Source organism: Brachyhypopomus gauderio, chromosome 10, assembly GCF_052324685.1.
Source record: "Brachyhypopomus gauderio isolate BG-103 chromosome 10, BGAUD_0.2, whole genome shotgun sequence".
In the NCBI taxonomy this organism is placed as follows: Eukaryota; Metazoa; Chordata; class Actinopteri; order Gymnotiformes; family Hypopomidae; genus Brachyhypopomus; species Brachyhypopomus gauderio.
The window spans coordinates 6,288,558-6,316,455 of record NC_135220.1 but is presented as its reverse complement, the minus strand read 5'-3'; the positions used below and the strand labels follow the sequence as shown (position 1 = coordinate 6,316,455).

General features: G+C 41.5%; 2 protein-coding genes across 4 annotated transcripts; both read right to left on the bottom strand.

Moving 5' to 3' along the window:
• Nucleotides 1-14: 14 nt before the first annotated feature.
• LOC143525293 (uncharacterized) lies at nt 15-12,336 on the bottom strand. Of its 2 annotated transcripts, XM_077019022.1 has the most exons (24): nt 11,867-12,336; nt 11,203-11,337; nt 10,822-10,914; nt 10,284-10,448; nt 9,255-9,392; nt 8,872-9,048; nt 7,937-8,101; nt 7,600-7,665; nt 7,313-7,430; nt 7,010-7,115; nt 6,595-6,830; nt 5,983-6,108; nt 5,728-5,854; nt 5,209-5,377; nt 4,896-5,123; nt 4,637-4,731; nt 4,263-4,313; nt 3,621-3,999; nt 3,333-3,509; nt 2,898-3,009; nt 2,428-2,521; nt 2,067-2,238; nt 1,175-1,259; nt 15-830 (listed from the first exon to the last, which is right to left on the bottom strand). In XM_077019022.1, exons 1-20 carry the CDS (start codon nt 11,952-11,954, stop codon nt 2,903-2,905), a joined length of 2,946 nt encoding a protein of 981 aa, XP_076875137.1. In that variant the 5' UTR covers nt 11,955-12,336; the 3' UTR covers nt 15-830; nt 1,175-1,259; nt 2,067-2,238; nt 2,428-2,521; nt 2,898-2,902. The 2 variants fall into 2 exon arrangements, with proteins under 2 accessions (XP_076875137.1, XP_076875138.1); XM_077019023.1 differs by lacking the exon at nt 11,867-12,336 and having other exon boundaries at nt 11,018-11,321.
• A 2,356-nt stretch (nt 12,337-14,692) lies between these two features.
• LOC143525292 (uncharacterized) lies at nt 14,693-27,005 on the bottom strand. 2 transcript variants are annotated; one of them, XM_077019020.1, is made up of 25 exons: nt 26,536-27,005; nt 25,872-26,006; nt 25,687-25,785; nt 25,491-25,583; nt 24,953-25,117; nt 23,924-24,061; nt 23,543-23,719; nt 22,608-22,772; nt 22,271-22,336; nt 21,984-22,101; nt 21,681-21,786; nt 21,266-21,501; nt 20,655-20,780; nt 20,400-20,526; nt 19,881-20,049; nt 19,598-19,795; nt 19,339-19,433; nt 18,944-18,994; nt 18,299-18,677; nt 18,011-18,187; nt 17,576-17,687; nt 17,106-17,199; nt 16,745-16,916; nt 15,853-15,937; nt 14,693-15,508 (listed from the first exon to the last, which is right to left on the bottom strand). In XM_077019020.1, the coding sequence occupies exons 1-21, from the start codon at nt 26,621-26,623 to the stop codon at nt 17,581-17,583; spliced, it is 3,015 nt and encodes a 1,004-aa protein (XP_076875135.1). In that variant the 5' UTR covers nt 26,624-27,005; the 3' UTR covers nt 14,693-15,508; nt 15,853-15,937; nt 16,745-16,916; nt 17,106-17,199; nt 17,576-17,580. The 2 variants fall into 2 exon arrangements, with proteins under 2 accessions (XP_076875135.1, XP_076875136.1); XM_077019021.1 differs by lacking the exon at nt 25,687-25,785.
• Between the last annotated feature and the right edge of the window lie 893 nt (nt 27,006-27,898).

The window sequence follows — 27,898 nt, the reverse complement described above, 5'->3', positions numbered from 1 at the left end:
GCACACACACAGGATGTGGGAAATCTCTCTTATTATTTGAGTGTTTGGAGTTGATTTAAATGCTTTAGCTAATATTACTGTCATTTAATTTCCCTCACAAAAGTCCCAAAAACAAACACAAAAAGCAAGAACAAATGTTCAATATAACCCACAAGCACTTAGTGTTGTGCTGAAGTCCTCCCTGAGGCCGGTCTGCAAAATCTGCCATTACACTTATTAGCTATACAGTGCTTAATTTGTAAATCAAACAATGCCGGAACGCAAACAGCGGCATGAGACAAGGGGTCACTGAGGTCATATATATGATAGATATGTCAACAGAAAATAACAATCATAGAACAATATATATCTATAGTCACCATGACAACAGTTATCATGATAAGTGTTAGTATTTCAAAGTGCAAAAAGAGCAGAGCTCCTAGGCATGTTAAACCTGATGTGATTCGCTAAAATCTGTGCTCCTTATTTAAAAGGACTTCTGAGTTGAATGATTTAGCTTTCTGCTAATTTGACTTTCTTCCTCTCTCTTTCATTTAAAGTGCAGGCACAATAAGAAATGCACAAACATCTCCATCTTCAAGTAGAAACCATGTTGGGGTTTATTTTGGTCTGGAGGTCTGGCTGGCAGCTCTCAGTTGATCGAGAGGTTCTTCACAAACTCGTTTAGGCTCTTGCGGCTTGGCATAGGTGGACAGTGGCCCCCCTTACGCTTCCACCCCTCCCGTGGACTGTACCACTGTTGCTGGAGGTCCCCAGGAGGTACCAGAGCAGAGGAAGCACCTTCTGCTCAACCAGTTGTGGCTTGCAGGGGTAGAGTTCCCTAACCAGCTCTATAAAAAGAACAAGATAAATAAATCAACCCTGGAAAGTACTGGGTTATTGCAGAAGCATTTTCTTAACCTAGAAAGATTTAATTCAATTAAAGTGACAGTATTTGGTAACTATGGTAACTCTCTGGAATGATTATTATCAATATTATAAATATTATTAATAAATATAGGAATTATAGTATTTCTGGTAAATCTTTTATCTTTTTTTTTATCTCTGGCATCTCTTAGCATATCAGTGGAATGACTTTCTGAAATAATTGTTTTTTGATAAATGTATTTGAATTTGTAGAATATTTCTGTATACACAACCACAAAAGATTAGACACTGTATATTGTATACTTACCTGCAACTTTATCAACAAGATCCACTTTAGCTTTTCCACTGAGAAATCGAGCCTTTGTGCAAAACAGTTGAAGAAGTAGTGTTATCTGAAAAAAGATAGATCAAGGACAGTGTTGGTCAAGTTCAGCAATATTTACAGTATGGTCATTCTTTTTAGAAACGTGTCCTGCTTTATCAAAACAACTAATTATTCACATAAAATGTTACACTTTAACTAAATATATATGAACAGTATCTGATAGGAGAACAAAGCTCTGTTTGCAAATGGTCATTTGGAACACATATGCATAATTATTTGAGTGCATATTAGGCAGAACAAAAGAGCCTAAGCACATCCACTGTAAACTCCATTATTTAACAATCTGCTGTCAGATAACGCAAGATCTCCTGTCAGTCTTTTTTTTTCTCTTTATATTGGACTGTGCCTTAATATGAAAGGAAATTTCCATTTGATCTGCACCACAAACATCTAGCCAAAGAGCAGGAACATTCTTTTACCGATTTGTGTGAACCTTTTCCCCAAAGGTAAAACAGAACACAATCATTGTTGTTGTTGTTTTTCTAAAGCCCAGTGGCATGTGTTCTTCAAGATGTTTTGTGAAGAGAGAAATGAACCCACCAAGGTTATTGACGAGAGCTTGAATGGCACCTATTGTTGCCATGTAGATGGCGTTATTCTTGGAGTTGAGGTGATTGTCCACTATAGCTGGGACTAAGATCTAGACCACTTGGGCCAGGTTGTCTCTGAGCAGTGCTGGCACATCTGAGCAGTGTGATGTGCCAGCATTTAAAATGTGCCAGCATTTAATGTTCTCCAACGTATGATCCCCTATACAGATCACTTCTGAAAGCTGCTGAAAACATTAAAAATCAATTCAGTTCAAATGAGTTACCGGGAACATGTTGCCCACGACCATATATGGGTTGTCTTCGCAGTCGACCACCAGCTGATCAATGCACTTGATGCGCTCCCTGAAGTCTTTTGAACCCAGCAGGGCCTTGAGCTGCTTGACGTACTCCGTCTTGTCTGCAATGCTAAGGATGTGTGCTCTGCTGCTGTCTTTGCTGAACACACACAAGAGAGAAAACACAAGGATTGGGTTATAGTGTTGAAACACAAAATGAACAAGGCTGCAATCAAATCAAAACCAACATCAAAACCATCAAAATTGCAAACATCAAAGCAGTTCCAATCAGGATGCACTTTTTTGTTGTTGTTTTGATTTTTGTTGTTGTTTGATTTTAAATATTCACCTGCTGGCAAACTGAGGAGGAGGTACGCATGACTCCACAGCTGGGATGGAGCGCCTGCCTCGAGCTGTGTATCCTGAGGCATCTCACCCAGATCCTAAAGCCACATCAACATCATGGAGTGATGATATTGAAGTCCACATGTTGCTTCATACTTTGGTTCTATCCCAAAGGTTTCAAGCCGGTTCATTTTGAACCATGCTCTGTCCTTTAACTACTGGGTCTGGGACTACACTGTGCATGCCCTACTGTAAATACAATGTATGGTGCCACGCACTGCCCTGTACTTTAATATTTTTTTACAATATATGTCTACCATCACAGTTTAGATGGTTTTTTTTTGCAGTCTGTTTCACCTAAAGGTTTTGTGAATAAGCTTTGTTTAGTGAGTAAACATGGGGCATAGTGGCTGAATGGGATAAAAAATCCTCATCATGTATGCAAACATGTTCCATTTATACTCCTTGTCTAACCTGAGTTAGTTCTGAAGTCCTTCTAAAAACCACTCATGTGCAAGAACATCCTCGAGCACAGGACGTTTTGCAGGGTCCTTTTGAAGACACCATGTTATCAGATGGCGGCAGTCTGTGTGTGTAGCAACGGGATTAGTTGAGAAAGAAAATCAATTACCATCTGAAACTTCTGATCTGACTGTTCTAATGGCTTATTCAAAGTTTATAAATGACAGAACTGTACAGAAACCTCCATCACTAACAAAAAAGACTGAACAAAACTTTTTATCATTTTAAGACGGTTACAAAATGTTGTATTGCCAATTCTCCATTCTTCATTAGTCCATTTTATCAATCTGTGGTTGTGTATTACATTACCAGATTAAATAATTACATAAATGATCATTTTGCAATTTAGACTTTCTAGTTATCTTGAAGATGCTTCTGCCTTTTCACCTCTGGATGGGTTTCCACTGAAGCACAGGTGTGCCTCAACAATGTCCTCCACCTTCTCAAAGGGCAGATGTCCACAGATAATACTGTAGAGGAGCACACCCAGACTCCAGATGGTGGCTTGACGGCCCTCATACGTCCTGTCAACCTGCCATTCAGGTGGGCTGTATACCATGGTGCCTGAGACAACGAGAGAGAATCATCAATAACAAAATAAAATGTTTATAATAGTCTCTAATTTGATCGCATTTTTTAACTTGAGGTGCACATTTCATTCCTATGGTGAATAACCTCTAAAGTGCCTGTAGGGTCCGGTCTTAAGCAGATCGCCACAGCCAAAGTCGATCAACTTGACGTCAAGGGTGTCCAGGTTCACCAGAAGGTTCTTTCCCTTGATGTCTCTATGCAGAACTCCACGGTCATGGCAGTGAAGGACAGCCTGAACCACCTGACGCATGATCCGTCGTGCCAGTGGCTCAGGCAGTTGGCGTTGGTGCAAGTTCAAGAAGTCAAACAGGTCTATGCAGGGGACGGGTCGCTCCAGAATCAAGATGAAGCACTTGTGGCACTCAAACCATTCTAGGAGCTCCACAATATGCTCACAACGAGGTGGCTTGCACACCATCTCCATTAAAGCCACCTCTAAGGGGAGACGGCGAGTATTGCCGGGCTAAAATTAAGGAAGACTTGGTTAGTATGGGTTTGAAGTTTTATAGTGGAATTATGGTTAGCAGGTTAACATGAAAGGGATCTGGATTGGTACCAATCATTAGATGAAACCTGAATCTAAAATGTGAACTGTTTTCCATTCGTGTTGTGAGTCACTGAATGGAAAATTAACAGCTTTGCGTTTATAGTCCCTTTACAGTTTTACCCATCTAAAAAGTTCCAAACATTGTTGCAATATTACATAAGTAAAGGTATTGGACTTACAACAGTGATGAACCTTTCTGCGTGATACTTTGGCACAAATTTAATGGCGATCTGGTCACATAAAAAACACAGGAAGTGAAGTTATTTACACAAAACAGACAGTATATTTAACATATCTAAGGGCTTTCAGATGGTAGCCACAGCTTCTCGGGTAACTCATAAATCTGGAGTCTGATAAATACTCATCCACAGATTACCAAGCTTATCACATTGTATAATCAGGATCTTTGTGTTCAAAAAGTGGAAAAAGGTCAAGGTACATTAGACTTGACCACTTGATTGCCATGTGAATAACAAAGGATCTCTAGGGAAATCACAATCTAAAATAGAAATTAGGTCCCACAATCATTCTTGTATTGTGTGCTGATGCTCACCTGTTTTCCATCAGCCTTGCGGACTCCTGCATACACTGAGCCGAATCCTCCTGTGCCCAGAAGACGTCCCGCAGTGTAACGTGAAGTGAAGCTCACTACATGAAACAAAAAAAGTTACATCCTTGTAACTGCAAAACATTATTCAACATGGAGAACTAGATTTAAAACATTGTTGTGTAATGCAGTGTTAACAGCAAAGCAATTTACGTGCAAGCGCAGTGATCACACATGTAGAAGCTGAAGAGCAGGCAACACTCACCAGAACTGTTTGAAAGGGACGGGCGTGCTCTGATCAGACTGGGAGCTCGTCTGCGTCGTGGCAGTAAGTGTTTAGTAGGGACAGCCGTGGGGGGGCTGGGATGAAGCGGGGGAATCAAACTTTTGACGGGACTTCTGGGGGTGCGTGCATTGCTGGGGCTCGTGGGCAAATCATCCATGAGGACATCGGTCTTAGTCTGGGCTGGAACATTACTGTTCAGCTGCAGGTCTGATGAGAAGGAGGTTCATAGGTAAGCGGTAAGGTAAAGTTCTCAGGAAACAGGAGGGGAGCGTTTGCCGAGGTCAGCCGTTACCTTTCAGAGGTGCCGCGTCGTCTGGGCTCACGTCCTTCACCGTGTGCCTAAGGCTGCGCTTCATTCGCTGCGTGTTCTGCCGATCCGTCTGTGCGGCTGGAGCTTCTTGCTGCTCCAGACGAGGCTGACGCATCTTATATCTTGGAATCCTAGACACCTTTGTCCTCTTCTGGGAATACACACGTACGAATCACCACAAAACATGGAGTGATGATATTGAAGTCCACATGTTGCTTCATACTTTGATTCTATCCCAAAGGTTTCAAACCGGTTCATTTTGAACCATGCTCAACCACTGTGCATGTCCTACTGTAAATACAATGTGTGGTGTCACGCACTGTCCTGTACTTTATTATTTGTTTACAATATATGTCTACCATGACAGTTTAGATGTTTTTTTATTGCAGTCTGTTTCACCTAGAAGTTTTGTGAATAAGCTTTGTTTAGTGAGTAAACATGGGGCATAGTTGCTGAAAGGGATAAAAAATCCTCATCATGTATCCAAACATGAATCGCCACCTTGGATTTCAGAGTGTGGACAGTGTCCCTGATGGTTGCCAGGTCTTTGGCAGGGATGTACTTTTCCACCATCTTATCAAAGTCATGGTGGGAGGACAGGAACAGCAGCATACGCCGGCCCAAGCGCCTGAGACGAGGAACAGACCCCAAAACAGGAGAGAACCGAGAGTGAGGGATCCATGACTCACAGCATCTATTACTATCTGGGAAATTGAATAAGCTTTGTAGAATTCTCGTTCTGATCACAATACTAACCTGGTTTCTTGGGAAGAGTCCTGTGCCAACTTGGAGACTGCAGGAATAATTCGCTCTGCACCAATCTTCTCTACCAAAGTAGCCAAGTGCCGAGCAGTACACTTTCTTACTGCAGCATTCAGATGACTTTTGAGGAAAACAGAAGGAAAAAAATTAGGGCATTCAAAAAAAGAAGGTAATAACTATTAATCCATCCAATCAATGTATACAGTACAACTTTTTGCTTCTATAAAGAAACTTAATGCCCTTATGTATGATCTACGTGCACAATCAAATGATCATATTCTATTCAATGGCTTAGTTTGCAACAGTTAGTGTATATATGTATTTTTTAAACAGAAAATGTTTGTATGTCCTCTGTGAGCTAGCTAACTAGCCTATTCTTTAAGTGGTGTGAAGGGCAGTTTGGATCAGCAGAGCGGAGATGGAACTCAATAAAAAAAAATATTTAAGAGGATAAATAACTAAAAATATTGATATAGGTCGTGGCAATATTTTGAAAGAACAATGGAGAAGTAAAAACAGCAGCCATAATCAGTGTTGTGTTAGCTTCTTGTGACTGTTGTTGCTATCTGAAAGCCACAGTTTAAAGCTCACTGCATGCTAACTGACCAGAGTCCTCCAGCAAGAAGGGCGTTCATGCTCCGAATGGGGGTGCAGTTCTGCACCATGCTGTCCAGAGCTGTGTCCACGTCCTGCCTGATGAAGCCATTGGCCTCCGCTGCTTTGTGGAGGAGGACCTTAGCTGTAGCCTCCACTTCCTGGTCCATCCCTTTCTGCAGGCTGGAGTACAACTCCCTCAAGGACACCACCGCCATGCGGGACACTGCAGAGCGCAGGTGCAGCACCTGCAGGAAAGACGACGTTCCAGCTCGTTTCAGCCACATCCAACACTGCCACCGCCATCTTAATAAGTATAATCCACCACTGCAATGTGTTATGTAGGCCTAAATACCTTAATCACTAATTACAGTTAGATATGCCATCTGAATTTACAGATACACAGTCAGCAAATATAGTGGCTTACCTCTTGAATAAGAACAATGCAGACATCATGAAGCCTGCTGCCAAGCACATCAGCGTGATACCGAGCCAATCTACGGATTGACATCAATCCTTCAATTTTCTTCTCCCTGTATGAAGATATTGGACATAGACACACACTGTAACCATCGGCTACTGAAAGTAAAAAATGCTACAAGAAAAGGGACAAAGAGGAAAAAACTTCACTAAATACATGCATACATACCATATATGCAGAACACCATAAATGACTTGCTGTTTAACCTGCCCTAGCCAAATGCTTCAGAATTTTGCAGGTGTGACTTACCAGTCATCAGAGCTAAGCAGTCTGAAGCTCTGAGCGAGAGCGAGGTCTGGTTTGTAGAAGGGCTGTAAAATCTGATGCTCATGGGGATCCTCCCTGGGAGTTCCTGGTTTGAGTTCATCTAGAGAGGAATACCAGAACCCAAACAAACTGACTAGGACTTTTAGGGCTACCAGCTCAACTTTGGTTCAAATCAGCTTGAAAACTGACTGCAAAACATTATTCAACATGGAGAACTAGATATAAAACATTGTTGTGTAATGCAGTGTTAACAGCAAAGCAATTCCAACCTCTGCCAACTACTCCTTCACACATGTCGTCAGCAGGGACTGCCCTGGTGCTTTGCACTTGAGATCCTGAAAAGCACAATACATATTAACACGTACTCCATCAAAAATCCCAAATATAACTTCTGGTTTCATAGTGGTTTCTTCATGGTGCAGAAAAACATGTCCATGGGTGCAGGCATAGCAATGTACAAGAGGATCAGCAGGGGCTTTTTGTTTGTAGTATAGGGCTTTCAAAGCAGTTTTTACTCTTTTAATACTTTTTTAACTTTTTTTGTTGTTGTTGGTGCAGCAAATGATTTTGGATGCAATTTCCAGGAGAGCAAAAGAGTGAGCTCACCTTTGGCAGGCCTGAAGGCACGGAGAGGCTCTCGGCCAGAAGGTTTGGGGAGTGGAGGCAACCTTGTGAATGTGGGCGGAGAAGGCCTCATCAGTCCTGACGAGGTGACTGTCGTGCGTGAAGCGAGCACAGGCAGTGGGGGACACCTGCTGGAGCCAACTTCACCTGCATGGGCGAATAAGGCCATTAGCAGAAATTACCTCACCATAACATTTCTCAGTGCCTTAGTACTACGTTGCATATGTTTCTTTATCTGAAAGTGCCACTGAAATATGATTCAAGCAAGATGGACCGAGAACGGCAACATCTCATATGCATCTTGCTACAATTCATGTAATGGCAGCACAATGAATTAGTACTAAGGAACTGAAAGCAGGGCATCCGTGAGCCCAGAAGCAGGAAGACATTTATCAGAGCTTCAGTAAATGTGTGACCCAGTTTTAGTTTAGCTTAGTTGTGATTCTTTTAGTTTATTGCATCATGAAGTCTTACATTTAAATACAATTTGATTCAATTTAATTATTTCGGCACAATTCAAAATTATTTTAATTCTGATACTGGTAGATACTGAAGCGCCAAACTACAGTACCGCCTAGCTCTGCTAATGGCTAGCACATGTCGCCTCTGCTAGACACTGTTCCATTACTGAGTGAAATCATGTCAGATGAAGAGCATCAGTATGAGTATTTTGTACATTTGACAAGTGGTGACTATAAATGATCCAAGTATATGCACATTTTTTGGTTAAAATAAAATTCATGTAGTATGTATGACACCACAAAATTAGGTCTGCTCATCACTTTACCACTGACGTGGGAACAAGTGCAAGACAAGCTTAGTGCAAGACGAACTTAACTTAACCGGGCACCCAAATAACCGGCCATGCCTCACTGTGTGTGCCTAGCACGTTCTTAGCAACGTAGCCATGCGCTCACCAGTACTGTCCCTCCACGGGCCCGGGTCTCTGCGCCGAGGGCTCGTGTCTCGCTTGTGTCGTCTACGATGCAGAGTGGGAGTGAGCTGCACTCCCGGAAGAGTGGCCAGAGGGTAGGAGGGCAGTAGGAAAGACCCGGGGGGGTTCCCAGACAGCAAGCGGCTGGATTTGGGCAAACCTGCATGGGAAAGGGCATCCATGATCATGAGTTTAGCTCCGTTCACTTGACACCTGAGTGAAGTTTCTGACTAACTGATCTCCTTGTTCCCAAATATCGTATTTAGCAATATTTTAACACAAAACAAATTACGCAACATTATAAATTCTACATTTTGTACAGGTATTTCAATGACATATAAAGTAAAGCCAACATCAATAAGTCACCTCTGCCAGCATCACTGGGGTTAGCTGCTTCGAATATGTCTGGAAGCAAGGGTTGAAGATGTCTGCCGCTCCGGTGAAGTCTCCCCACTCTCTCTCTCTTCCACCCTGGAGAGTGGAGCTGGGGAGGCTCCACTGAACCTGGACATGAAACACAGGCAGAACTGTAGAGGACACGTTCAATCTTCAGACCAGCATATGAAATTAAGACCTGCAGATCATACTGCATTTTAAATAACAATAATAGATTATGATAATCGATATTTTGGCATGGCTCAAATGTATATCAAGAGTAGCATTAAGTGGATAAACGAAATGTGCTAATGAATAGGAGCAATTTGAATAACATTTAAGAAAACTTTTATTCATAATCAAATCTGCAGATGGCAGTGAGGAGCAAAAGTGGCTATGGGAGAGCTCTGGAAAGCTCTGGATCGGAACAGCGCAGGCCTGGGGAGTGGGGTGCTGGCACAATCAACTGACTGCAATAAAACTTTCAAATCTAGTCTTGCTTGTAAGCTCACATTGCCCTTGCCAACAGAAGTAGGTACAAAGCACAAACTCCTTAGATCACACAGACTGCTGCTGCTTGACGCTGGCCAGGTGATACCCAATACTTAAAGAAGCCATGTTATATAGATTACAAAGATTAATAGATATATGCTTTAGCAGCAGTCCAGATGAGGTATCAGAAGCTAGCAAAGCAGCATGACAATGTTTTGTTTAGATTGTTTGGGGGTGTACTAAAATAGTGATAAATGACATCTGTAATCCATATACATGTATTATTAGTATTATACTATGCTGGTATAACAATGATTCGAAGCATTATCACCTTATACTAAACACAACCGCCTAGCAGATGAGTGAACTGATGGTGTTACAACTCTCCCCATGTTACAACCATACCCGGTCTCCCCTATAGGGTTTTCAAAGCAGTTTTTTCTTTTTAAATATTTTTTTTTTACTTTTTTTGTTGCTGCAACAAACGGTTTGGATGCCATTTCCAGGAGAGCAAAAGAGTGAGCTCACCTTTGGCAGGCCTGAAGGCACGGAGAGGCTCTCGGCCAGCAGGTTTGGGGAGTGGAGGCAACCTTGTGAAGGTGGGTGGAGAAGGCCTCATCAGTCCTGACGAGGTGACTGTCGTGCGTGAAGTGAGCACAGGCAGTGGGGGACACCTGCTGGAGCCAACTTCACCTGCATGGGCGAATAAGGCCATTAGCAGAAATGACCTCACCATAACATTTCTCAGTGCCTTAGTATTACGTTGCATATGTTTCTTTATCTGAAAGTGCCACTGAAATATGATTCAAGCAAGTGGCTGAGTTGCTGTTAATCGCAAACACTTCCATTTCCTTATAATACAGCTGACTGTCGAATTTTAGGAGCGAGGAAATTTCACGACTGGATTTATTGCACAGGTGGCATACTGTCACAGTTCCACGCTGGAATTCACTGAGCTCCTGAGAGTGACCCATTCACAAATGTTTGTAAAAACAGTCCGCGTGCCTAGTAAAAATATCTTATCAATGTCTATATGAAAGAAGACAGTTATCGATGAAGAACCCACCAGCAGGCTGGAGGTAGACTGGATCCATCTGCCTCAGAACCTTGCCTTGAACATGGGGCTGAGCAAGGTGTCTCTGCCTCTCCATGTCAGGGCCTAAATGCAAAACACCAACGCAGGGCACAGAGGAAGCATGAGCATGTACTGTTAAGATCATCAGGTTTATAAGAAGGGCTACAGTGCCATGTGAATTCATTACAATGTTGAAGAATATGTGATGTCATATTTTCTGATAAAACTGATGTTTTACTGGTCAGGTCATGTGCAGAAAGCTGATGGTTCTGCACCTCTGCCAGACCTTACAAACAAATGTAATAAATACTTCATCATGCATGGTTATTTGGTTTGTTGAATACGCATGTAATCTTCAGTGTTACACAGTACCAGTGAGGAGTGGTCCTTCTACAGGCATGTTAACATAGCCGACATCTGAGGGTCCCGCCGTACTTCTGTGAGGGAAGGGTGCTGGTCCACAGGGATCCGTGTGGATCACTGTCGCTTGGGGGTTGTAGGGCACACCTGAAAATCCCACAGCAGGTAAAGTGAAACCCAGCACGCCTCCCAGTGAGGCTCAAATGCCTTGTAAGTGTTTCCCAATGAACAAGTGATTATAACAAGGGCTATGGTGCCATGTGATGTCATTAGAATGTGGGGAGAATGCTTAAGAATTTGTGAGGTCATGTTAGAAATCTGTTTCTTTTTAAAAATGTTTATTTTTATTTGCTTTTTCCATGGCCACATGGACAATGTTAACATGGTGGGATTTATGAAAATTGTGCTGAGTCAAAGAAATCAAAGAAATAACCCATGCTCCATTAATTATATTATCCTGTACACATGAAATAAAGAGCTTGACAGTCATCTGTAGAATAAATATACAGGTTATTTTTCTGAACCTTAGAAACCTACTATATAAATGTGTATACATATTTAACTTTTAATTATTATGAATAAGCCTATGGAAATCCATACTCATAAGAATTAATATACTGTCTTACATAGAAGTATAAAATTATGTACAGTATATATGAAAATGTATTTTTCTCACCATGAGTGGTAAAACCTGGTGTGTATATGAAGTGGTTCTGTTCCTGCCTAGGCCTAGGCTGGTCGGTTCTCCTGGGGAAAAAACTCATTCTCCACCTGAAAAATAGAAAGAATAGAAAGACAGAAAGATATAGAAGAAATAGAAAGATTTGTTAGATTTGTATGTATTGTAATTCACAGAGCAAAATGTCTTTCGACTTGTTCTGAGCTTTTCAGCATCAAAACTGAATCCAAACATTCCACCTTCCCAACCAAACATTCTAAACCAAACATTCCAAAGTTGAGTAGCACGTGATATCACAATTTCCAGTTTTTCTAACCAAAACACCAAATCAGCCAGACTGCTACAATAACCTGATGCCGCCTGGCTTGTACCCAAAGGGTTCATACCAGAGACCGTATATATTATATATATACATCAAAGGAATGAATTGAAACTAGCTAGCGGTGGTACGCTAACGACAGCTGCGTTTCAACAGCGGGCGGAAATTATCATACAGTTAAGCCCGCCCACTAAGAGGGAAGACATGATTGGTCAATTTTGCTGTCTGTAAACGAACAGCGGGCATCACAGTCCTGATAGGGGGAGACACAGGCTCACAGGCTTCCACTTAACCCCTCACCTTCCAACACAGATTGAATAGACACGGTTGAATAATGTATTTCCTTATATTTTTGTCATTGTTTAGATGTCGATTGCCAAACTGTAAGTAGATAAAATAAATTTGGATAAATTATTTTATATATATTTATGTTTTAAGAATATTTTTAGGCCCTCTGAGAGTACATACGGTCTCACTCTGGTCTCAACACAACTCACTGTCAAATACTGCCCACTAGTGGGATAGGGATGTAGTACAAGTGACAAACTATTTTTAAAAAATCATACATTGCATAAAATTATACACATAATCACCATTACTAGGTTAAAAGCAGGAATGCTTAGATGTATAATAATTTATAGCTATAGTAAATTATATATGCTGTTTCAGTGTGCCTAAAAATACACCATTCAAAGAAGTATGTGGATTATAGTTCTACTGTAAATTAAACATAGAAGTTATTTTTGTTGTATAGTCAAAGTCAAATTTATTTATATAGCTTTCACAGTACATGTCACAAAGCAGCTTTACAATCGTATGGGTCCCTAATGAGCAAGCCAAGGCGACAGTGGCAAGGAAAAACTCCCTATGGGGGTGGGGATTAGGAAGAAACCTTGGGAGGACCAAGACTCAAAAGGGAACCCATCCTCCATTGGGCGGCCCGTTAGCACAAGTCCGTGGTGCGCAGGATGGTTCTACAGATAATGTTTAAGGTCCTTGTTCCCCGGCCAAGTAGTCACAGTCTCTTTGGTGTAGATGGTGAGCCTCAGGTAGGAGCATCAGCACGTCCTCTTGCATATAGCAGAGGTGGGGACTCGAGTCACATGACTTGGACTCGAGTCAGACTCGAGTCATTAATATTAAGACTTTTGACTTGACTTGAAAAAATATTCAGAGACTTAGACTTGACTTGGACTTTTACACCAATAACTTGGGACTTGAATTGGACTTGAACCTGTTTACTTGCAAAGACTTCATTTTTTTTACCCCAAATCTAAATTTTAAAACGCATATTAATATTTATAAAGTGCGCCCCATTAATTTCATTTCCGTCCTTCTGACGCAGACCAGTCCTCTGCTTTTCCACACTCTGTACGTGTGTGTGTGCATGAGCTGCAGCACAACCAATCAAATGGGGGGTTGGCGAACGTAAATTTTTACCGGGCGGGGTGTAAAATGGACACAAATTAAGTATTATATCGCGATCGATCGATCGCCAGTGGTTGGTGCCAGAGCGAACTAGTAACTCATTGAATCATAGATGTGGATCAGAGGTAAATAAACTAGATTTTTTTCCGGCGTGAGAAATCGGATGTGTGGCGTGAGAGCGTGTGAAGACGGTCAAATGCGTGTGTCTCACGCTCAATGCGTGAGAGTTGGCAACCCTGGGTTCTGTATCTGAACTCGGGGAAGAGAGCCTCTCTCTGTCACCATCATAATATCCAGTTCTATCTCAGCATGGATTGTGTATTTGAAGACATCTACGTCGAGAAAAAAATATATTGACAAAAGTGGAGCGAGTTTTCAGCTATGGGGACATCATTCATCGTGCACAAATGACATACAGACTTTTGGCCAGCAAATGCAATGCAGAATAGTTTACTGAAATGTCTAAAGTTGCAGATTCCTGTTAATTGTTCAGTTCTTATATTTGTTTGTCTTGTGTCACTCACACATGTTCTCCAAGAAACCAGATAAGAGAAGAGAGGGAAAATGCTGTTATGGTTCGTTGTATTGTACTGTGAAAATATCAGCACTTTTTATTTGAACATGGAGTTCTACTTATGACTTTTTCACATAATATTTATTTCTGGAAAATTGAATATTTTTGCAGCTAAGTTTAACAAATTGAACTGTGCAATAAAGAGGTGTAATTTTAATTTTTTTATACTTCGTGTTTTCAGTTGCACGTTTTATCAAGATTTGAGGAGAATACAGATTTAAAAAAGAACGCATGTCTACTATTTACATTTAAAATATACCTGCAACATTGGTAAAAAAAAAAAAAAAAAGACTCGAAAGGACTTGAAATTCTAAGTTTCAGACTTGAGACTTGACTTGACTGTTGCCTGTCTTGACTCGAGACTTGACTTGACTTGAGTGTCTTTGCTTGAGACTTGACTCGGGACTTGAGGTATAAAGACTTGGACTTACTTGAGACTTGCAAAACACTGACTTGGTCCCACCTCTGGCATATAGTGTCATTAGCGGGCACACACACAGGATGTGGGAAATCTCTCTTATTATTTGAGTGTTTGGAGTTGATTTAAATGCTTTAGCTAATATTACTGTCATTTAATTTCCCTCACAAAAGTCCCAAAAACAAACACAAAAAGCAAGAACAAATGTTCAATATAACCCACAAGCACTTAGTGTTGTGCTGAAGTCCTCCCTGAGGCCGGTCTGCAAAATCTGCCATTACACTTATTAGCTATACAGTGCTTAATTTGTAAATCAAACAATGCCGGAACGCAAACAGCGGCATGAGACAAGGGGTCACTGAGGTCATATATATGATAGATATGTCAACAGAAAATAACAATCATAGAACAATATATATCTATAGTCACCATGACAACAGTTATCATGATAAGTGTTAGTATTTCAAAGTGCAAAAAGAGCAGAGCTCCTAGGCATGTTAAACCTGATGTGATTCGCTAAAATCTGTGCTCCTTATTTAAAAGGACTTCTGAGTTTAATGATTTAGCTTTCTGCTAATTTGACTTTCTTCCTCTCTCTTTCATTTAAAGTGCAGGCACAATAAGAAATGCACAAACATCTCCATCTTCAAGTAGAAACCATGTTGGGGTTTATTTTGGTCTGGAGGTCTGGCTGGCAGCTCTCAGTTGATCGAGAGGTTCTTCACAAACTCGTTTAGGCTCTTGCGGCTTGGCATAGGTGGACAGTGGCCCCCCTTACGCTTCCACCCCTCCCGTGGACTGTACCACTGTTGCTGGAGGTCCCCAGGAGGTACCAGAGCAGAGGAAGCACCTTCTGCTCAACCAGTTGTGGCTTGCAGGGGTAGAGTTCCCTAACCAGCTCTATAAAAAGAACAAGATAAATAAATCAACCCTGGAAAGTACTGGGTTATTGCAGAAGCATTTTCTTAACCTAGAAAGATTTAATTCAATTAAAGTGACAGTATTTGGTAACTATGGTAACTCTCTGGAATGATTATTATCAATATTATAAATATTATTAATAAATATAGGAATTATAGTATTTCTGGTAAATCTTTTATCTTTTTTTTTATCTCTGGCATCTCTTAGCATATCAGTGGAATGACTTTCTGAAATAATTGTTTTTTGATAAATGTATTTGAATTTGTAGAATATTTCTGTATACACAACCACAAAAGATTAGACACTGTATATTGTATACTTACCTGCAACTTTATCAACAAGATCCACTTTAGCTTTTCCACTGAGAAATCGAGCCTTTGTGCAAAACAGTTGAAGAAGTAGTGTTATCTGAACAAAGATAGATCAAGGACAGTGTTGGTCAAGTTCAGCAATATTTACAGTATGGTAATTCTTTTTAGAAACTTGTCCTGCTTTATCAAAACAACTAATTATTCACATAAAATGTTACACTTTAACTAAATATATATGAACAGTATCTGATAGGAGAACAAAGCTCTGTTTGCAAATGGTCATTTGGAACACATATGCATAATTATTTGAGTGCATATTAGGCAGAACAAAAGAGCCTAAGCACATCCACTGTAAACTCCATTATTTAACAATCTGCTGTCAGATAACGCAAGATCTCCTGTCAGTCTTTTTTTTTCTCTTTATATTGGACTGTGCCTTAATATGAAAGGAAATTTCCATTTGATCTGCACCACAAACATCTAGCCAAAGAGCAGGAACATTCTTTTACCGATTTGTGTGAACCTTTTCCCCAAAGGTAAAACAGAACACAATCATTGTTGTTGTTGTTTTTCTAAAGCCCAGTGGCATGTGTTCTTCAAGATGTTTTGTGAAGAGAGAAATGAACCCACCAAGGTTATTGATGAGAGCTTGAATGGCACCTATTGTTGCCATGTAGATGGCGTTATTCTTGGAGTTGAGGTGATTGTCCACTATAGCTGGGACTAAGATCTAGACCACTTGGGCCAGGTTGTCTCTGAGCAGTGCTGGCACATCTGAGCAGTGTGATGTGCCAGCATTTAAAATGTGCCAGCATTTAATGTTCTCCAACGTATGACCCCCTATACAGATCACTTCTGAAAGCTGCTGAAAACATTAAAAATCAATTCAGTTCAAATGAGTTACCGGGAACATGTTGCCCACGACCATATATGGGTTGTCTTCGCAGTCGACCACCAGCTGATCAATGCACTTGATGCGCTCCCTGAAGTCTTTTGAACCCAGCAGGGCCTTGAGCTGCTTGACGTACTCCGTCTTGTCTGCAATGCTAAGGATGTGTGCTCTGCTGCTGTCTTTGCTGAACACACACAAGAGAGAAAACACAAGGATTGGGTTATAGTGTTGAAACACAAAATGAACAAGGCTGCAATCAAATCAAAACCAACATCAAAACCATCAAAATTGCAAACATCAAAGCAGTTCCAATCAGGATGCACTTTTTTGTTGTTGTTTTGATTTTTGTTGTTGTTTGATTTTAAATATTCACCTGCTGGCAAACTGAGGAGGAGGTACGCATGACTCCACAGCTGGGATGGAGCGCCTGCCTCGAGCTGTGTATCCTGAGGCATCTCACCCAGATCCTAAAGCCACATCAACATCATGGAGTGATGATATTGAAGTCCACATGTTGCTTCATACTTTGGTTCTATCCCAAAGGTTTCAAGCCGGTTCATTTTGAACCATGCTCTGTCCTTTAACTACTGGGTCTGGGACTACACTGTGCATGCCCTACTGTAAATACAATGTATGGTGCCACGCACTGCCCTGTACTTTAATATTTTTTTACAATATATGTCTACCATCACAGTTTAGATGGTTTTTTTTTGCAGTCTGTTTCACCTTAAGGTTTTGTGAATAAGCTTTGTTTAGTGAGTAAACATGGGGCATAGTGGCTGAATGGGATAAAAAATCCTCATCATGTATGCAAACATGTTCCATTTATACTCCTTGTCTAACCTGAGTTAGTTCTGAAGTCCTTCTAAAAACCACTCATGTGCAAGAACATCCTCGAGCACAGGACGTTTTGCAGGGTCCTTTTGAAGACACCATGTTATCAGATGGCGGCAGTCTGTGTGTGTAGCAACGAGATTAGTTGAGAAAGAAAATCAATTACCATCTGAAACTTCTGATCTGACTGTTCTAATGGCTTATTCAAAGTTTATAAATGACAGAACTGTACAGAAACCTCCATCACTAACAAAAAAGACTGAACAAAACTTTTTATCATTTTAAGACGGTTACAAAATGTTGTATTGCCAATTCTCCATTCTTCATTAGTCCATTTTATCAATCTGTGGTTGTGTATTACATTACCAGATTAAATAATTACATAAATGATCATTTTGCAATTTAGACTTTCTAGTTATCTTGAAGATGCTTCTGCCTTTTCACCTCTGGATGGGTTTCCACTGAAGCACAGGTGTGCCTCAACAATGTCCTCCACCTTCTCAAAGGGCAGATGTCCACAGATAATACTGTAGAGGAGCACACCCAGACTCCAGATGGTGGCTTGACGGCCCTCATACGTCCTGTCAACCTGCCATTCAGGTGGGCTGTATACCATGGTGCCTGAGACAACGAGAGAGAATCATCAATAACAAAATAAAATGTTTATAATAGTCTCTAATTTGATCCCATTTTTTAACTTGAGGTGCACATTTCATTCCTATGGTGAATAACCTCTAAAGTGCCTGTAGGGTCCGGTCTTAAGCAGATCGCCACAGCCAAAGTCGATCAACTTGACGTCAAGGGTGTCCAGGTTCACCAGAAGGTTCTTTCCCTTGATGTCTCTATGCAGAACTCCACGGTCATGGCAGTGAAGGACAGCCTGAACCACCTGACGCATGATCCGTCGTGCCAGTGGCTCAGGCAGTTGGCGTTGGTGCAAGTTCAAGAAGTCAAACAGGTCTATGCAGGGGACGGGTCGCTCCAGAATCAAGATGAAGCACTTGTGGCACTCAAACCATTCTAGGAGCTCCACAATATGCTCACAACGAGGTGGCTTGCACACCATCTCCATTAAAGCCACCTCTAAGGGGAGACGGCGAGTATTGCCGGGCTAAAATTAAGGAAGACTTGGTTAGTATGGGTTTGAAGATTTATAGTGGAATTATGGTTAGCAGGTTAACATGAAAGGGATCTGGATTGGTACCAATCATTAGATGAAACCTGAATCTAAAATGTGAACTGTTTTCCATTCGTGTTGTGAGGAGTCACTGAATGGAAAATTAACAGCTTTGCGTTTATAGTCCCTTTACAGTTTTACCCATCTAAAAAGTTCCAAACATTGTTGCAATATTACATAAGTAAAGGTATTGGACTTACAACAGTGATGAACCTTTCTGCGTGATACTTTGGCACAAATTTAATGGCGATCTGGTCACATAAAGAACACAGGAAGTGAAGTTGTTTACACAAAACAGACAGTATATTTAACATATCTAAGGGCTTTCAGATGGTAGCCACAGCTTCTCGGGTAACTCATAAATCTGGAGTCTGATAAATACTCATCCACAGATTGCCAAGCTTATCACATTGTATAATCAGGATCTTTGTGTTCAAAAAGTGGAAAAAGGTCAAGGTACATTAGACTTGACCACTTGATTGCCATGTGAATAACAAATGATCTCTAGGGAAAACTCATAGCTCAAAGTTCTAATCACAATCTAAAATAGAAATTAGGTCCCACAATCATTCTTGTATTGTGTGCTGATGCTCACCTGTTTTCCATCAGCCTTGCGGACTCCTGCATACACTGAGCCGAATCCTCCTGTGCCCAGAAGACGTCCCGCAGTGTAACGTGAAGTGAAGCTCACTACATGAAACAAAAAAAGTTACATCCTTGTAACTGCAAAACATTATTCAACATGGAGAACTAGATTTAAAACATTGTTGTGTAATGCAGTGTTAACAGCAAAGCAATTTACGTGCAAGCGCAGTGATCACACATGAAGAAGCTGAAGAGCAGGCAACACTCACCAGAACTGTTTGAAAGGGACGGGCGTGCTCTGATCAGACTGGGAGCTCGTCTGCGTCGTGGCAGTAAGTGTTTAGTAGGGACAGCCGTGGGGGGGCTGGGACTTCTGGGGGTGCGTGCATTGCTGGGGCTCGTGGGCAAATCATCCATGAGGACATCGGTCTTAGTCTGGGCTGGAACATTACTGTTCAGCTGCAGGTCTGATGAGAAGGAGGTTCATAGGTAAGCGGTAAGGTAAAGTTCTCAGGAAACAGGAGGGGAGCGTTTGCCGAGGTCAGCCGTTACCTTTCAGAGGTGCCGCGTCGTCTGGGCTCACGTCCTTCACCGTGTGCCTAAGGCTGCGCTTCATTCGCTGCGTGTTCTGCCGATCCGTCTGTGCGGCTGGAGCTTCTTGCTGCTCCAGACGAGGCTGACGCATCTTATATCTTGGAATCCTAGACACCTTTGTCCTCTTCTGGGAATACACACGTACGAATCACCACAAAACATGGAGTGATGATATTGAAGTCCACATGTTGCTTCATACTTTGATTCTATCCCAAAGGTTTCAAACCGGTTCATTTTGAACCATGCTCAACCACTGTGCATGTCCTACTGTAAATACAATGTGTGGTGTCACGCACTGTCCTGTACTTTATTATTTGTTTACAATATATGTCTACCATGACAGTTTAGATGTTTTTTTATTGCAGTCTGTTTCACCTAGAAGTTTTGTGAATAAGCTTTGTTTAGTGAGTAAACATGGGGCATAGTTGCTGAAAGGGATAAAAAATCCTCATCATGTATCCAAACATGAATCGCCACCTTGGATTTCAGAGTGAGGACAGTGTCCCTGATGGTTGCCAGGTCTTTGGCAGGGATGTACTTTTCCACCATCTTATCAAAGTCGTGGTGGGAGGACAGGAACAGCAGCATACGCCGGCCCAAGCGCCTGAGACGAGGAACAGACCCCAAAACAGGAGAGAACCGAGAGTGAGGGATCCATGACTCACAGCATCTATTACTATCTGGGAAATTGAATAAGCTTTGTAGAATTCTCGTTCTGATCACAATACTAACCTGGTTTCTTGGGAAGAGTCCTGTGCCAACTTGGAGACTGCAGGAATAATTCGCTCTGCACCAATCTTCTCTACCAAAGTAGCCAAGTGCCGAGCAGTACACTTTCTTACTGCAGCATTCAGATGACTTTTGAGGAAAACAGAAGGAAAAAAATTAGGGCATTCAAAAAAAGAAGGTAATAACTATTAATCCATCCAATCAATGTATACAGTACAACTTTTTGCTTCTATAAAGAAACTTAATGCCCTTATGTATGATCTACGTGCACAATCAAATGATCATATTCTATTCAATGGCTTAGTTTGCAACAGTTAGTGTATATATGTATTTTTTAAACAGAAAATGTTTGTATGTCCTCTGTGAGCTAGCTAACTAGCCTATTCTTTAAGTGGTGTGAAGGGCAGTTTGGATCAGCAGAGCGGAGATGGAACTCAATAAAAAAAATATTTAAGAGGATAAATAACTAAAAATATTGATATAGGTCGTGGCAATATTTTGAAAGAACAATGGAGAAGTAAAAACAGCAGCCATAATCAGTGTTGTGTTAGCTTCTTGTGACTGTTGTTGCTATCTGAAAGCCACAGTTTAAAGCTCACTGCATGCTAACTGACCAGAGTCCTCCAGCAAGAAGGGCGTTCATGCTCCGAATGGGGGTGCAGTTCTGCACCATGCTGTCCAGAGCTGTGTCCACGTCCTGCCTGATGAAGCCATTGGCCTCCGCTGCTTTGTGGAGGAGGACCTTAGCTGTAGCCTCCACTTCCTGGTCCATCCCTTTCTGCAGGCTGGAGTACAACTCCCTCAAGGACACCACCGCCATGCGGGACACTGCAGAGCGCAGGTGCAGCACCTGCAGGAAAGACGACGTTCCAGCTCGTTTCAGCCACATCCAACACTGCCACCGCCATCTTAATAAGTATAATCCACCACTGCAATGTGTTATGTAGGCCTAAATACCTTAATCACTAATTACAGTTAGATATGCCATCTGAATTTACAGATACACAGTCAGCAAATATAGTGGCTTACCTCTTGAATAAGAACAATGCAGACATCATGAAGCCTGCTGCCAAGCACATCAGCGTGATACCGAGCCAATCTACGGATTGACATCAATCCTTCAATTTTCTTCTCCCTGTATGAAGATATTGGACATAGACACACACTGTAACCATCGGCTACTGAAAGTAAAAAATGCTACAAGAAAAGGGACAAAGAGGAAAAAACTTCACTAAATACATGCATACATACCATATATGCAGAACACCATAAATGACTTGCTGTTTAACCTGCCCTAGCCAAATGCTTCAGAATTTTGCAGGTGTGACTTACCAGTCATCAGAGCTAAGCAGTCTGAAGCTCTGAGCGAGAGCGAGGTCTGGTTTGTAGAAGGGCTGTAAAATCTGATGCTCATGGGGATCCTCCCTGGGAGTTCCTGGTTTGAGTTCATCTAGAGAGGAATACCAGAACCCAAACAAACTGACTAGGACTTTTAGGGCTACCAGCTCAACTTTGGTTCAAATCAGCTTGAAAACTGACTGCAAAACATTATTCAACATGGAGAACTAGATATAAAACATTGTTGTGTAATGCAGTGTTAACAGCAAAGCAATTCCAACCTCTGCCAACTACTCCTTCACACATGTCGTCAGCAGGGACTGCCCTGGTGCTTTGCACTTGAGATCCTGAAAAGCACAATACATATTAACACGTACTCCATCAAAAATCCCAAATATAACTTCTGGTTTCATAGTGGTTTCTTCATGGTGCAGAAAAACATGTCCATGGGTGCAGGCATAGCAATGTACAAGAGGATCAGCAGGGGCTTTTTGTTTGTAGTATAGGGCTTTCAAAGCAGTTTTTACTCTTTTAATACTTTTTTTACTTTTTTTGTTGTTGTTGGTGCAGCAAATGATTTTGGATGCAATTTCCAGGAGAGCAAAAGAGTGAGCTCACCTTTGGCAGGCCTGAAGGCACGGAGAGGCTCTCGGCCAGAAGGTTTGGGGAGTGGAGGCAACCTTGTGAATGTGGGCGGAGAAGGCCTCATCAGTCCTGACGAGGTGACTGTCGTGCGTGAAGCGAGCACAGGCAGTGGGGGACACCTGCTGGAGCCAACTTCACCTGCATGGGCGAATAAGGCCATTAGCAGAAATTTCCTCACCATAACATTTCTCAGTGCCTTAGTACTACGTTGCATATGTTTCTTTATCTGAAAGTGCCACTGAAATATGATTCAAGCAAGATGGACCGAGAACGGCAACATCTCATATGCATCTTGCTACAATTCATGTAATGGCAGCACAATGAATTAGTACTGAAGAACTGAAAGCAGGGCATCCGTGAGCCCAGAAGCAGGAAGACATTTATCAGAGCTTCAGTAAATGTGTGACCCAGTTTTAGTTTAGCTTAGTTGTGATTCTTTTAGTTTATTGCATCATGAAGTCTTACATTTAAATACAATTTGATTCAATTTAATTATTTCGGCACAATTCAAAATTATTTTAATTCTGATACTGGTAGATACTGAAGCGCCAAACTACAGTACCGCCTAGCTCTGCTAATGGCTAGCACATGTCGCCTCTGCTAGACACTGTTCCATTACTGAGTGAAATCATGTCAGATGAAGAGCATCAGTATGAGTATTTTGTACATTTGACAAGTGGTGACTATAAATGATCCAAGTATATGCACATTTTTTGGTTAAAATAAAATTCATGTAGTATGTATGACACCACAAAATTAGGTCTGCTCATCACTTTACCACTGACGTGGGAACAAGTGCAAGACAAGCTTAGTGCAAGACGAACTTAACTTAACCGGGCACCCAAATAACCGGCCATGCCTCACTGTGTGTGCCTAGCACGTTCTTAGCAACGTAGCCATGCGCTCACCAGTACTGTCCCTCCACGGACCCGGGTCTCTGCGCCGAGGGCTCGTGTCTCGCTTGTGTCGTCTACGATGCAGAGTGGGAGTGAGCTGCACTCCCGGAAGAGTGGCCAGAGGGTAGGAGGGCAGTAGGAAAGACCCGGGGGGGTTCCCAGACAGCAAGCGGCTGGATTTGGGCAAACCTGCATGGGAAAGGGCATCCATGATCATGAGTTTAGCTCCGTTCACTTGACACCTGAGTGAAGTTTCTGACTAACTGATCTCCTTGTTCCCAAATATCGTATTTAGCAATATTTTAACACAAAACAAATTACGCAACATTATAAATTCTACATTTTGTACAGGTATTTCAATGACATAAAGTAAAGCCAACATCAATAAGTCACCTCTGCCAGCATCACTGGGGTTAGCTGCTTCGAATATGTCTGGAAGCAAGGGTTGAAGATGTCTGCCGCTCCGGTGAAGTCTCCCCACTCTCTCTCTCTTCCACCCTGGAGAGTGGAGCTGGGGAGGCTCCACTGAACCTGGACATGAAACACAGGCAGAACTGTAGAGGACACGTTCAATCTTCAGACCAGCATATGAAATTAAGACCTGCAGATCATACTGCATTTTAAATAACAATAGTAGATTATAATAATCGATATTTTGGCATGGCTCAAATGTATATCAAGAGTAGCATTAAGTGGATAAATGAAATGTGCTAATGAATAGGAGCAATTTGAATAACATTTAAGAAAACTTTTATTCATAATCAAATCTGCAGATGGCAGTGAGGAGCAAAAGTGGCTATGGGAGAGTTCTGGAAAGCTCTGGATCGGAACAGCGCAGGCCTGGGGAGTGGGGTGCTGGCACAATCAACTGACTGCAATAAAACTTTCAAGTCTAGTCTTGCTTGTAAGCTCACATTGCCCTTGCCAACAGAAGTAGGTACAAAGCACAAACTCCTTATATCACACAGACTGCTGCTGCTTGACGCTGGCCAGGTGATACCCAATACTTAAAGAAGCCATGTTATATAGATTACAAAGATTAATAGATATACGCTTTAGCAGCAGTCCAGATGAGGTATCAGAAGCCAGCAAAGCAGCACGACAATGTTTTGTTTAGATTGTTTGGGGGTGTACTAAAATAGTGATAAATGACATCTGTAATCCATATACATGTATTATCAGTATTATACTATGCTGGTATAACAATGATTCGAAGCATTATCACCTTATACTAAACACAACCGCCTAGCAGATGAGTGAACTGATGGTGTTACAACTCTCCCCATGTTACAACTATACCCGGTCTCCCCTATAGGGTTTTCAAAGCAGTTTTTACTTTTTAAATATATTTTTTTTACTTTTTTTGTTGCTGCAACAAATGGTTTGGATGCCATTTCCAGGAGAGCAAAAGAGTGAGCTCACCTTTGGCAGGCCTGAAGGCACGGAGAGGCTCTCGGCCAGCAGGTTTGGGGAGTGGAGGCAACCTTGTGAAGGTGGGTGGAGAAGGCCTCATCAGTCCTGACGAGGTGACTGTCGTGCGTGAAGTGAGCACAGGCAGTGGGGGACACCTGCTGGAGCCAACTTCACCTGCATGGGCGAATAAGGCCATTAGCAGAAATGACCTCACCATAACATTTCTCAGTGCCTTAGTACTACGTTGCATATGTTTCTTTATCTGAAAGTGCCACTGAAATATGATTCAAGCAAGTGGCTGAGTTGCTGTTAATCGCAAACACTTCCATTTCCTTATAATACAGCTGACTGTCGAATTTTAGGAGCGAGGAAATTTCACGACTGGATTTACTGCACAGGTGGCATACTGTCACAGTTCCACGCTGGAATTCACTGAGCTCCTGAGAGTGACCCATTCACAAATGTTTGTAAAAACAGTCCGCGTGCCTAGTAAAAATATCTTATCAATGTCTATATGAAAGAAGACAGTTATCGATGAAGAACCCACCAGCAGGCTGGAGGTAGACTGGATCCATCTGCCTCAGAACCTTGCCTTGAACATGGGGCTGAGCAAGGTGTCTCTGCCTCTCCATGTCAGGGCCTAAATGCAAAACACCAACGCAGGGCACAGAGGAAGCATGAGCATGTACTGTTAAGATCATCAGGTTTATAAGAAGGGCTACAGTGCCATGTGAATTCATTACAATGTTGAAGAATATGTGATGTCATATTTTCTGATAAAACTGATGTTTTACTGGTCAGGTCATGTGCAGAAAGCTGATGGTTCTGCACCTCTGCCAGACCTTACAAACAAATGTAATAAATACTTCATCATGCATGGTTATTTGATTTGTTGAATACGCATGTAATCTTCAGTGTTACACAGTACCAGTGAGGAGTGGTCCTTCTACAGGCATGTTAACATAGCCGACATCTGAGGGTCCCGCCGTACTTCCGTGAGGGAAGGGTGCTGGTCCACAGGGATCCGTGTGGATCACTGTCGCTTGGGGGTTGTAGGGCACACCTGAAAATCCCACAGCAGGTAAAGTGAAACCCAGCACGCCTCCCAGTGAGGCTCAAATGTCTTGTAAGTGTTTCCCAATGAACAAGTGATTATAACAAGGGCTATGGTGCCATGTGATGTCATTAGAATGTGGGGAGAATGCTTAAGAATTTGTGAGGTCATGTTAGAAATCTGTTTCTTTTTAAAAATGTTTATTTTTATTTGCTTTTTCCATGGCCACATGGACAATGTTAACATGGTGGGATTTGTGAAAATTGTGCTGAGTCAAAGAAATCAAAGAAATAACCCATGCTCCATTAATTATATTATCCTGTACACATGAAATAAAGAGCTTGACAGTCATCTGTAGAATAAATATACAGGTTATTTTTCTGAACCTTAGAAACCTACTATATAAATGTGTATACATATTTAACTTTTAATTATTATGAATAAGCCTATGGAAATCCATACTCATAAGAATTAATATACTGTCTTACATAGAAGTATAAAATTATGTACAGTATATATGAAAATGTATTTTTCTCACCATGAGTGGTAAAACCTGGTGTGTATATGAAGTGGTTCTGTTCCTGCCTAGGCCTAGGCTGGTCGGTTCTCCTGGGGAAAAAACTCATTCTCCACCTGAAAAATAGAAAGAATAGAAAGACAGAAAGATATAGAAGAAATAGAAAGATTTGTTAGATTTGTATGTATTGTAATTCACAGAGCAAAATGTCTTTCGACTTGTTCTGAGCTTTTCAGCATCAAAACTGAATCCAAACATTCCACCTTCCCAACCAAACATTCTAAACCAAACATTCCAAAGTTGAGTAGCACGTGATATCACAATTTCCAGTTTTTCTAACCAAAACACCAAATCAGCCAGACTGCTACAATAACCTGATGCCGCCTGGCTTGTACCCAAAGGGTTCATACCAGAGACCGTATATATTATATATATACATCAAAGGAATGAATTGAAACTAGCTAGCGGTGGTACGCTAACGACAGCTGCGTTTCAACAGCGGGCGGAAATTATCATACAGTTAAGCCCGCCCACTAAGAGGGAAGACATGATTGGTCAATTTTGCTGTCTGTAAACGAACAGCGGGCATCACAGTCCTGATAGGGGGAGACACAGGCTCACAGGCTTCCACTTAACCCCTCACCTTCCAACACAGATTGAATAGACACGGTTGAATAATGTATTTCCTTATATTTTTGTCATTGTTTAGATGTCGATTGCCAAACTGTAAGTAGATAAAATAAATTTGGATAAATTATTTTATATATATTTATGTTTTAAGAATATTTTTAGGCCCTCTGAGAGTACATACGGTCTCACTCTGGTCTCAACACAACTCACTGTCAAATACTGCCCACTAGTGGGATAGGGATGTAGTACAAGTGACAAACTATTTTTAAAAAATCATACATTGCATAAAATTATACACATAATCACCATTACTAGGTTAAAAGCAGGAATGCTTAGATGTATAATAATTTATAGCTATAGTAAATTATATATGCTGTTTCAGTGTGCCTAAAAATACACCATTCAAAGAAGTATGTGGATTATAGTTCTACTGTAAATTAAACATAGAAGTTATTTTTGTTGTATAGTCAAAGTCAAATTTATTTATATAGCTTTCACAGTACATGTCACAAAGCAGCTTTACAATCGTATGGGTCCCTAATGAGCAAGCCAAGGCGACAGTGGCAAGGAAAAACTCCCTATGGTGGTGGGGATTAGGAAGAAACCTTGGGAGGACCAAGACTCAAAAGGGAACCCATCCTCCATTGGGCGGCCCGTTAGCACAAGTCCGTGGTGCGCAGGATGGTTCTACAGATAATGTTTAAGGTCCTTGTTCCCCGGCCAAGTAGTCACAGTCTCTTTGGTGTAGATGGTG